Source organism: Sphaerodactylus townsendi, linkage group LG05, assembly GCF_021028975.2.
Source record: "Sphaerodactylus townsendi isolate TG3544 linkage group LG05, MPM_Stown_v2.3, whole genome shotgun sequence".
In the NCBI taxonomy this organism is placed as follows: domain Eukaryota; kingdom Metazoa; phylum Chordata; class Lepidosauria; order Squamata; family Sphaerodactylidae; genus Sphaerodactylus; species Sphaerodactylus townsendi.
In genome coordinates this window covers 5128594-5140868 of record NC_059429.1, presented here as the reverse complement: position 1 = coordinate 5140868, position 12275 = coordinate 5128594, and the positions used below count along the sequence as shown (strand labels likewise).

Sequence of the window (12275 nt, the reverse complement as noted above, 5' to 3'; positions counted from 1 at the left end):
TGGGCCCGACTGCGCCTGCTCCTCCTCCCGCCACACCCCCCTAAACGGCAGGGAAACCACGCCTCCTCGGGCAGGTAGCTTCAGCCGAACTTTTTGCGCTGGGCGCACGCGCGGTCGCACTCAGAAGGCACCCTCTTTCGTCAGCGACGCCGTAGCTCGTGACGCGCTGGAAGGGGGGGGGGAGTCCCTGCCTGTGGGGGCGAGCGCCCCCTGGCGACTCGGAGACAACAGGCAAGAAGACGTCTCCTGCTGGTTGACGGGAGCGTCTCCGTCGCCCGGGAAGGGGGATTTCCGCTTCCGGGGACTGGAAGGAGCAGGATGTTGGGGGACTTGCTGATCTGCGGGTAAGGGACGAGAAATAGTGCTGCCCGCCCGCCAGGGAAAGACCGGAAGGGGGGATGTTGTTATTTTGCCCCCCCCTTTCTTCTTTATGAGAAGGACCTGGGGCTGTAGAGCCGGGGAGGGGGATGGAAATGTCCCCCATCCTCTTAAGCACAGTGGTGGGATCCAAAAATTTTAGTAACAGGTTCCCATGGTGGTGGGATTCAAACTGTGGCGTAGCACCAATTGGGATGGGCGGGGCATGATAGGGGCGTGGCCGGGCATTCCGGGGTGGGGCATTCCTGGGCGGGGCTGTGGCAAGGACGCAGCCGCTGCACCGGTCCTTGGGCGGGAAACGAATGCACGCAGGCGCAGGCTGCCACGCACGCCGGTGCACCTCCTGCTAGACGGCTTCAAGTTCTGCGTGCTACTGCTGAGAGGAGGGGCGTAACTAAGGCAAAAATCACGTGGCGCTTATCAGGGTTATCTACACTGCTTCCCCAAAACTAGGTCTTAGGTTTAATGCTAATAGTCGAGCCCAGCGGCCCAGGCCAGCCTAGATATGGGGTGGGGGGACTCTGTGCGTGCCCACAGAGAGGGCTCTGAGTGCCACCTCTGGCACCCGTGGCATAGGTTCACCACCACTGCCTTATTGTCAAGACCCCCTTGACCAGGCAGTGAACACGCTTGTATGATCACAAAGGTTTCTTTATTGCAGGCATAAGTCAGGTCAGGAACCGTTTCAAGGCAGCTCTGCGAGTTTAGGCAGAGCTGTCAATCATATAAGCATTCTCTCCTCTTCCCCCTCCCATCCAGGCAGTGAGCAAGACTTAGTTTTGAGAACGTGGCCTTCAGAGGCCAGCGCCAGCCGATAGTGTACCTGGCAGGCTGCGAGCCAGCCAGCAGAACAATTCACACCGAGTATGACCCACAAAAAGCAGACCTGGTCCTGGTCCAAGACAGTCAGACAGTTTGGGGGCCAGGGATCTCCAGAAGGTTGTCATTCGCAGAGCATAAGACGACTGACACCTGCTGCTGTTTAGCTGTTTAATGTAGGCGTGGGTCCAAACGTGCCCACACTGACTGCCTGAATTTTCAGGCAGAGTGCAGCCCCATTTTGCGCAGGTTGCTTACCTATCTCCAATCAGCCATGCTTCCAACTGGACAGCTTTCCCTTTTGTTTTAGATCAGGGGTCTTCAAACTATGGCCCTCCAGATGTTCATGGACTACAATTCCCATCAGCCCCAGCCAGCATGGCCAAATGGCAGGGCTGATGGGAATTGTAGTTCATGAACATCTGGGGGGGCATAGTTTGAAGACCCCTGTTTTAGATTAAGCTTTGGTGCATCAGAGCCTTTCATTGATAGGAGAATGAGAAGACGGGGCTTGAGAGAGCCAAACCAGAGTGTCCCGGGGATTCCAGGAAACACAGCAGAAGCTACCTCTAAGTCCTGCTCTTTCAACTGTCCTTCCTCTCTAAAACTCAGGGTTTAAGGATGTTCTGGGGCGGCTAGGATAAGTGTGTGTGTGGGGGATTCTTCACAGCTGAGTGGACTAACTTCTCTGATTTTCTTCTTTCACTTAGGACCCTGTTGGTCAACGCAGGAGCAGTGTTGAACTTCAGGCTGTGAGTGCCTCGTGTGGAGGGGGGGATGTGTTGGCAGAACTTTTGGATACAACCACAGGTTGTCCTGTGGCCAGGATTCAGAACTTCTCCACCAGTGTCTGGGTTGTTAGACAGAGTTTTAGGATGTCTTGTTGCTTGGTAAATCACATGGTTCTTAGAAGCACAGTTCTTAGAAGAACAGTCACTGACATGTCAACAGAAAGGGTTCTGATGAAGTCCTCATCTTGAGAAGCTGGAAAGCCCGAGCTGAGTTGACTTAACTTAAGGCAGATTCCTATGTTCAACCTCTCACCCGGCCGATCTGTCCCCCAAAAGCTTCAAAACATCTTATACCACATCTTCTGTGTTTTGATCTTTTGCCCTATTTGGAACTCTCTGTTCGCTTTTCCTTTGCCCTTTTCTGAGGGAGTTTTGTGATGGAATAGTATTGTAAAACTAGCAGAATCACACATGACTGTGAAAAGCATCTTTGCCTTTTGATCTCCTGGAGGGAGGACAGGAAGCCATACAAAGGTGCCAGGATGAAACTTCAAAGGCCTAAGTTACCTCGTGGCCTGAACAGAGTTTTCCTGAGAAGGGGAAAACAAAGGTGTTGGAATTCCACCTTGAGACGTGGTCAGGGAAGCATCTCTGGGCCATGGGTTCCTGGAATGGGGACAAAGAACCAAAAGGAATGTAACCAGTTGAGAATCTCTCACTGCATTTATGTTTTATTTCTTTGTTTTGAACTTTTACAATAAATCCTTGAACAATCAGCTGGTCTGGAGTTTAATAGGAGGGAAAAGAACCCGAGATTGAGGTGAGATAAGAGTGGCTCTCCCAAGCTTAATCTCAGCCTCAGTCGTCATAAGTTTTTGTCCTCAGATCGGAAGTACCTCTGTGCTTCTAGGGATATGGGAATCATTCTTTGCATCTCTGCCTCTCAGGAAGAAGAAGGAGAGCCAGGGTTTTGATGAACAGCTGACGGAACCAACAACAGGTCAGAGTCCAGACCACCATGGAATTTTTGTCAAGGCTGTCATGGTCAAATGTTTTATCCCGTCCACCTTCCACCTCCCCTGCCTCAAAAAATATGAGCTGCTCTTCTGGAGGGAAGAGAGAGGAGGAGGAGGAAGGGCGATCCCTCTCACTCCCCGCCACCCCTTCCTTCTTAAGCCCATTTTATTTCAAAATGGGCTTTAGTTCTAGTCTCCTATATTCGTGCCCCACCTTTCCTTCCACACAAAGTCTTCTTGGAATCCATCACTTCTATCACTTTTGGCAGCATTTTGCACATTTGTGGGAATGTGTTTGGTTTTAGCTTCTCTTTGTCCTGTCCCCTTGTTTGTTCAATGTTATGTCACTCTTTTTTTCTCTCTTTCTCTTCATCTCCTGCCCACTCTCTCTCTCTCTTTTAAATTGCCTTATTTCCCATTTTGGTATTTAGCTATGTTTTTTTTAATAGAAATTTTATTAAGTTTGTTAAAAACAAAACAAAAATAAGATTAACAACATATCATAGATATCTAACATTGATATCTTATGTCCGTTACATACATTACGTTGGCATATACATCAATCTTAAATCTAATTTATACAATACTACATTGATGTTTCTGCCATAGTTTCCGGCCTTAAGGACCCCTTAAGGTCTCTATTAGGCTCTACCTATTTCTAAGGTAGGCTCTTCTACCTCAACAATTAGCTCCGTGTTTGTAGCACTCTAGTTCCAGGTCTAATTCCTTTTCTATATTTATTACTCTGCCATGTACATGTTTGCTGGAAAATAATAATACTTCTGATACTGAACTTATCTCTATATTTACATTTTCTTAATAGTTTCCTTTTCCCCAACATTTCATCTTATATGTCCATTATTTATTACTAAACATCATTATCATCTATCAAATCATAATATTCAATAAGCCATTTAAACATGATAAGGTATTTAGCTATGTTAACAGTTATTGTGACTAGGTTCAGCTTTTCTTGCTAGTGTATAAGAGAGTGGTTAAGCCAGTAGAGAGATGTGAGCCCCCCATCTGCCTGCCCCCCTGCAAGGTAGGCCACCTTGGCCTCATAGAAACTTTACTACTTTTCCAAAACGAACAAGACACGACTCTGTCTTCTGTTCATAGGCTGTATAGTTCCATCAGGCAGTTAACAGCACTCCTGCAATCCTGATCCCATGCACTGCACCAGCCTCTTCCCTGCCTCTCTTTTATCCCTCTCAGGAGGTTCCCGCTCTCCTAGGAGCTCCCTGCTCCAGCCTGCTAGTGTTGAGCCCTGCTAGCCTGGGATTGGCTCTTTAGCTTTCCTGGCCCTCCTCCTTCATTGCAGCCTGACTGGGGATGTGTTGGCCCCACCCCACACTCTAAAGCTGCCGAGCACTGCTGATTGTGGCCAGTCTAGGACCTGTGCTGCCTCCACCCTGTTACCTGTCACTGTAGAGGTCTGCTGTTGCTGCTTAGACTCTCCTGCCATTTCTCTGCAGTTCCTCCCAACTTCTGTCTTCCTGGAGGTCCCTGTTCCTTTTTGTAAGTTCAGGGGCAGGCTGCCAGCTGTGGGATGCTCCAGGGTCCCTGGGAGGGCATTTGTGACAAGAAGGGGGGGGGGTGGAACTGGGTGCTGGGAGGCAGCCCTGTCCCTAAACAGGAGATACATGCTGGCCATTTTATTTATCTGTGCTTTCTTCCACTCAGGTGATAATATTAGAGAGTTTTTGCTGAGTCTGAGGTACTTCCGGATCTTCATTGCCTTGTGGAATATTTTCATGATGTTCTGCATGATTGTGTAAGTGATAGACCGAGAGAAGGGGGAATCATTTTTTATACCTTATTATGTACTTTCAACAGAGGCATTCCTCCCATTGGGCAAAGTGGGCAGTTGCCCAGGGCGCCCCCTTGTGGGGGGGGCTTAAAAGCCTGCGGGATGGTCTGATTTTGTGGGATTTTTTGTTCTTTTCTTCAGTGTTTTTCCGTTTTTGGCCTGCAGAGGGTGCAGTTTTAGGCTAGCAGCACCAAAGTTTTAGGGATGTTTCGGGAGTCTCTCCTGATGCTATCACCCAGGTTTGGTGAGGTTTGGTTCAGGGAGTCCAAAGTTATGGGCTCCCAAAGGGGGTGCCCCATCCCCCATTGTTTCCAATGGGAGCAAATAGGAGATGTGGCTACACCTTTGAGGGTCAATAATTTTGGACCCCCTGGACCAAACTTCACCAAACCTGGGAGGTATCATCAGGAGAGTCTCATACTGTTACCACCCAGGTTTTGTGAAGTTTGGTCCAGGGGGTCCAAAGCTATGGACTCCCAAAGGGGGTGCCCCATCACCCATTGTTTCCAATGGGAGCTATTACAGAAGATGGGGACTTACAACCTTGAGGGCTCCCATAACTTTGGACCCCCTGAACCAAACTTCACCAAACCTGGGTGGTATCATTAGGAGAGTCTCCTAAAGATACCCTGAAAGTTTGGTGCTGCTAGCTTAACAATTGCACCCCTGACAGCAGGCACCCCCCCCCAAATTTCCCCAGATTTTCCTTTTAAATTCCCCACCCCCACTTTGGCATGGATTTAAAGGGAGAATCTGAGGTCCATTGAAAATGATGCTGTTTGGGGGTGGATTCCAGCATCACTTGTTTAAACTAGGGAGCCCCGATTCTCCTTTTAAATCCACCTTAAAGGGAGAATCTGGGGTTCCCAGTTTAAATTACATTGAAAGTGATGCTGTTTCCCCTAATTGGATACAACACCATAAAAGGTTTTCATAGCAGTAATAAAACATTTTGAAAGCATTTTGAAAATGTTTTCAAAAAAATTATTTCTGCTGTGTGGCATGGCCCATTGCTGTGTTCAGATTTGTGAGTTGGGGCATGTTCTATAATATGATGGTGACTTTGAAACGACCTGGTGTAAAAAAGCATTGCTTGGTCACATTGGGAGAGGGTGGCTGTCCATGGCAGGGGGGCGGGGGCAAACTCCAGTTTGCCTAGATACGCCACTGGGCATAGCTACAAGGGGGTGGGTCATGCACGTTGCACTGGGCATGCGCCTGGTGGGGCATCAAACTCAGGTTTTGCCCAGGGCTCCAGTTTGCCTAGTTACGCCAATGACTTTCAAGACCTTGGATTTAGCATTTACATGTTTATAAAACCTTGGGAGAAACAAGACTGATTCAGACACACTTTTCTAAATTAGTTGAAGAAGATGTTTAGAGTGATAGGCCCCACCTCGCAGGATCAGATCACTGCCAGGAATCTATAACCTGGACTTCGCTTCGCCAGCATGGCCAATTGGCCATGCTGGCAGGGGCTGATGGGAATTGTAGTCCATGACATCTGGAGTGCCAAAGGTTCACCACCACGGGTTTAGGCCATACCTTCTGGGGTGGGAAGTTCAGGTCTCGCCCCACCCATCAACTCACTGGGTCGTTTTCAGTGGTCTCCTTTTGTAAGTTCAGGTGATGATGTTGATATTCCTGGTCTACCTGCGAGGCCTGTTATAACAATAACTGAGGCAAAAAGTTGATGATTTATTTTACCTCCTCTTGTCTGCACTAGGTTATTTGGATCTTAAACACATCTGGTGGACTGAGGTGACAATTGTCAATGTTATTATTGGGATCCTCGGAGATGCCTTTCTGATGAAAACACGACCTATGTTGACTTCATGAAGTAAAAAGTTACGAAGTTTGTAGCACCTGAAATGTACTTGTAGTACTAGAAATGAATGCACCTTCCTCTTCCTCTGTCACAGACAGCCCAACAACCAGGAACTGCAGCGTGATGTAACTTTGTCTTTTATTTATTTTAGCCAATTGTGTACCTCCTTTCCACCCAATCAGGGTTTCCATGCAGCAAACATTAAAGATTGAGCAGGGCAATGTGAACAGTTTGCCTAGTAAACATCACCCCACGTGTCAGTGGCAGTCTGGTGCTGGCACAGAGAACTGCTTTCACCTTTACCTTCTTAGATGGAACAAGACTGAAGTGATATGGCCTGTGTTTCTCAGCTGTCTCCTCATTTAGGATACTCAGGGGTGTTGGGTGGTGCAGTTTCAGGGCTGGCCCGGGGCACCATTTTTGGTAGATGGCCTCCCCCCCACCCAAGAAATTGCCACGAATGTTGAATTTATCTGGGTAGCAGCCAGAACGCTCCTTCCTTTGCTCCCCCACCCCCCTTTCACATTGCTAGAAATGCTCAATAAATTGGTTTGCTTTTACTACGTCGTGTTTTATTTGTGAAATCGTATGTTTGCTTACAGCACAGGTGTCAAACTCGTGGCCCTCTAGATGTTGTGGACTACAGTTCCCATCATCCCCTGTCGGCATCATGCTGGCAGAGGATTATGGGAACTGTAGTCCATGACATCTGGAGGGCCACAAGTTTGACACCTATGGCTTACAGTGTTAGAAGTTATTTTGAAATTGCAGTAAACCTAATACCAAGAAAGAGGTGTGTGTTCATACGTGTTTGTGCGCGGGTGGGGGTGGGAGGCAAGAAGGGGTATGTAGGAGCTGAGGGGGTGATAACCCAAAAATGTTTGGGAATCACTGGTATGGCTTGCTCTCATCAGATCTCAGAAGCTACGCAGAGTCAGTACTTGGAGAGGAGACCACCAAGGAAGTTTATGCAGAGGAAGGCAGTAGCAAACTGACTCGTCTTTTTACTTGCCTTGAGCACGCCTTGCTATGGTTCCCATAAGTTAACTATGACTTGATAAAGAAGAAGAAGAGTTTAGATTTATATCCCCCCTTTCTCTCCTGCAGGAGACTCAAAGGGGCTGACAATCTCCTTGCCCTTCCCCCCTCACAACAAACACCCTGTGAGGTGGGTGGGGCTGAGAGAGCTCCGAGAAGCTGTGACTAGCCCAAGGCCACCCAGCTGGCGTGTGTGGGAGTGTACAGGCTAATCTGAATTCCCCAGATAAGTCTCCACAGCTCAGGCGGCAGAGCGGGGAATCAAACCCGGTTCCGCCAGATTAGATACACGAGCTCTTAACCTCCTACGCCACTGCTGCTCCTGATGACACTTCAGACATACACACAGTTTGTTGATTATGAATGTATGTAAGTGCCTATGACTATAGGGCCTGATCTGGGTAGCCCAAACTAACCCAGTCTCATCAGAAGGGAAGCAGGTTGGTCCTCATCAATGGCATACCAGGAAGGGGGCACAGAGGGGGCTGATGTCCCAGGTACCACTTGAATGTGTCGAGGGGGGGGCACACATTTGGCCACTGCCTCCCACCCAGGGGCAAGGAGCGACATTGGACTGCTGTGCTAAAACCACCGCATCCTCCTGGGCCCCCACCTGTCTGAGCTTCCGCCACCCACAGCCCTGTGTTTCTGCCGACCTCCACGTAAGGAGGTATCCACCCCCTGAGGAAGGTGTGAGAGCGTGTCCGCTAATTGGTTGGTTTTCCCAGGGAAAAAATGCACTGTAAACTGGAACAGGGAAAAGAAATCAGCCCACCACAATTGCTTAGCCGACATTTTACTGGGGGTGGACAGAGCTGACAGGTTTTTGTGATCCGACCAAACTTGGAAAGGGCGGGCAGCACCCTCTAACCAATGGCGCCAAGTGCTGAGAGCTTCTTTAATGGCTGCAGTTTCCTTATCACCTACTGTCCAATTGAGCTCAGGACCAGAAAACTTCTTCGAAAGAGAGGTGCAAGGAGACAGTTTTCCATCCGCACCCCGTTGTAAGAGGGCTGCCCCTAAAGCTTTGTCAGACGCATCAACATGTACTATAAACGGCAAGTCAGGATTGGGATGGGTTAAAATAGGCTCAGTCGTAAAGGCAGTCTTAAGTTGTTGAAAAGCCTACTGGCAACCGTCAGTCCAATTAAGAGGGGCAATCTCGCTTAGTTGTTAGTAAGTCCCCTTGCCCCTTTGTAACGAAAAAAATCGGTTAAAGGCAAGGCTATTTGGGCGAATTCAAGCGGAATAAAGTCACAATAGAAGTTAGCAAATCCCAGAAACGACATTGAGCTTCTGGGCGGGTGGTAGGGATGGACCAATTTACTACTGCTGCCACCTTAGCAGGGTCCATTTCCAATCCCCCCGACACACGATATCCAAGAAAATCCAACTTTTCCTGATGGTAGGCACATTTGGGCAGTCACAAATAAAGAGTTGTCAAGAAGCCTCTGCAGCACTGTGCGAACCAGAGCTACATGCTTCTCGGTGCGGGAATAAATCAGGACATTATCTAAGTACACCACCACTCCTTTAAACAATAAATCTTGCAAAACCTCGTTGATCAAGGACATGAAAGCCCCGGGTGCACTGTGTAATCCAAATGGCATTATGAGATATTCATACTGTCCAAACTAAGTGTTGAAGGCTGTGAGATACTCATAACCTTCTGCGATGCATACTCTATAGTAAGCCTCTCTCAAGTCCAACTTGGTAAAAAACTGCCCCGACCCCAAAGCATCTAAAAGGTCTTTGATCAAGGGTAACAGGTATTTATTGGAGGCTGACGCTGCATTCAAACCTCTATAGGCAGTGCACAATCTCAAAGAGCCATCCTTTTTCTAGTTGCCTTCCTAGTTGCCTTCCGAATGAAACTACGAGCCAGATTCTTGTCCAGAAACACCCTTAACTCAGTCTCCTCGGTGGGACTCATCCGATATACACGGCCCTTCAGTATTTGGCTCCCGGGATCAACTCAATCTTACAATCCGTGTCCCTGTGGGGGGGTAGCTGGTCGCATTCCCGCTCTTCAAAAACTCTGGCAAGGTCCCAGTGATGCTTAGGCATTCGGGCAGTTCAGGTGGCAAGGAAACGCCAGAAGCCAATGCAGGGGTGCTTGGTTCAGGTGGATCACCTTCATGTATGTGATCCCCACAGGGTGGATCAGTAAAACGAACTATGTGAGATATCCATTGGATAGTGGGATCATGTGTCTCTAACCAGGACATTCCCAGAACGATCGGGTATTTAGCCACTGGGGCCAAAATGAAATTACGGCGCTCCCAATGCTCCTCACATTACAACAGGATGGGTTCAGTTTTAAAATGAGCTGGACCACTTCCCCCTAAAGGGCTACCGTTCATTTGTGTAAACGGTCAGGGTTTGGCCAGTGGAATTAATTGTAATCCAAGTTCCTCCGCTATTTGCGGTCGCATAAGGCAATGGGAACACCCGGAGTCCACAAGCGCCTGAGCCAAAATACGAGTATGCTTGGCCAGATTAGACAATGTAGTCGTTAGGGTAATAGGGGCACCACCATCACTCACCGCATCTTTAGGAGACTCCGTAGTTTCAGGAACTGCTGTAGAGAGTCCGATGTTGGTGGTGGTTTCATCTTCCTCGAGGAAATCAAGTTCCTCTGCATCCAAGGCTTTTGATGTGCCCTGAGCCGACTTAGGAGGTGCTGATCGCCATGCTGGCTTAGCTGTAGATCTTTTTGGAGGCAAGCCGCCTGCAGTTTTGGTTTTCTTTGGGCAGGTCGCAGCTACATGACCAGGTTTGCCACAATACAGACAGTGTCCTAAATGACAACGTCGCTCCGAGACACTTTCAGCAGTGGCAGGTGGGATGGCAACTGAGGCAGGAGCTTTCTTCACCTGAGGCACAGGGCGTTTGGCCGGCTGGGTTTTGGTCCCCGATTCTTTGAAACAGTTGAGTCTGCCCACAATGATGCTGCCAATTTCAATCCATTCTGCCACTGTACGAGGCTCGTTGTTCATAACAGCCCAACTCTGGATTTCTGGATCAACAGCCTCATAGAAGTATTCAGCTTTCATCTGGTCTGGCCAGTCAGGAATTTTGCTGGCAACTGCACAGAATCGACGAGCAAACTCCGCGAATGGCTTGCCACATTGTTTTAAGTGTCCTTTTAGCGTTATCACAGGCATCTCGATCCTTCGAACTGCAAGCGTCAGCCTTGCAAGAAGTCGGCTACCGAATTAAGTTCCTCAGCATCAAGTTCAAAAAGTTCCACAAACCACTCTGCCGCTTCCCCATCCAAAACCGATCCGATGTCACAAACCTTCTCCCTTTCGGAACGATACATGTCATCGTATTCCTGCATATGGGCATCCAGCTGTAAGATGAAATACGGTAGTTTGGACGCAGTACCATCGAAACAAGCCAGAATATGCGGGCGGGTGAAACCACGACCCTGAGGTCCAGGAGGAAGGGGTGCTGCGTGTTGGGCTGTAGCGGGCTGAAAGTGGCATCTTGGCGGTGGTCGGGCAGATCTATTGTCCACTGAACATGGGTGAGATGTATCTGGCTGTCCGTGGGTCTGGCTTGCTGCAACACGTTGGCGTTCCAAACGCAACTCTGCCGCTTGAGCAGTTAGCTGCCGTTGTAGGTCTGCCACTGCAGCGCGTTCATGGGCCTTGATGACCACCAAATCACATTTCTTCCGCAGCAGTTTGGACCTTTCCTTCTCCAGGGCTGCACGTTCACGCTGGATTTGAACAAGTTCAGCGCTGTAGGCAGCAGCGTCCTGGAATTGTTGTAATTTCAAAGCTCATAGTTGCAAAACTTCGCGTCCCTGTTGTTCTCGATTCTTTTGCAGCTGTTGATATAACTCTTCATGTTCCTTGTCATAGTCTTCCCTGAGTTGAAGCCACTGACGAACATGTTTGTCAATCAAGGCTTCCCGGGCCTCCTGCCATTCATGCTTAGCTCGGTCCAGCGCAGCCTGTTGCGCGTGTAGGGAATGTAGACCTGGGTCTTCTTGGAGTCCCGGCCATCCCGGCTCATCCTCCTTGCATGAAGGAGGATCAAGTATTTCCACTGGTTCATCCTCCCTGAACACTCCATGGGGAAATGAGCCTGGGTGTGAAGCACCCAGATTCACCAACTGAACCCATTCCGCTTCCTCATCGGGCCAATCCTTTTGAGACTCCTAGAATCACAGAGTTGGAAGAGACCCCAAGGGCCATCAAGTCCAGCCCCCTGTAATGCAGGAACACATCAAAGCACTCCTGAAAGGAGGACTTCCGGTTGGGCTTGGAGATGACCAGCCGCACAAAACAGAGGTGCGGTCCAGTCCCCTGAGATATTTAAGCTTTTTGGGGAAATAGCAAACCCCAAAATCTCCCCCGTCGCTAGAAAAAGGGGGGAGGAACGAGGTTGCAAATCCGCTGCAAATCCTTGTGGCTGGAATCCCAGGAAAAAAGCACTTGGAGCTTTTGAAGGGATGCGAGAACAAGGAGAAGCACCATTTCTTAAGGGACTGGAGAGAGCTAAGGAATTGGCTGTGCAAAGCTGAAAACCCCCTCATGCAGAGGGGTGAAACTGGAAAGGAACATACCATTGCTAGTCTAAATATAAAATAAATTACGACTGATTGAACTTACGGACAACCCGGGGAAGGCGAGCAGCTG

General features: G+C 49.0%; 1 protein-coding gene across 1 annotated transcript; it reads left to right on the top strand.

The window, feature by feature from the left end:
- Nucleotides 1–161: 161 nt before the first annotated feature.
- SMIM7 (small integral membrane protein 7) lies at nucleotides 162–7145 on the top strand. Its single transcript, XM_048497049.1, has 5 exons — nucleotides 162–344; nucleotides 1908–1949; nucleotides 2876–2928; nucleotides 4631–4721; nucleotides 6484–7145. Exons 1-5 carry the CDS (start codon nucleotides 319–321, stop codon nucleotides 6497–6499), a joined length of 228 nt encoding a protein of 75 aa, XP_048353006.1. The 5' UTR covers nucleotides 162–318; the 3' UTR covers nucleotides 6500–7145.
- Nucleotides 7146–12275: the final 5130 nt, after the last annotated feature.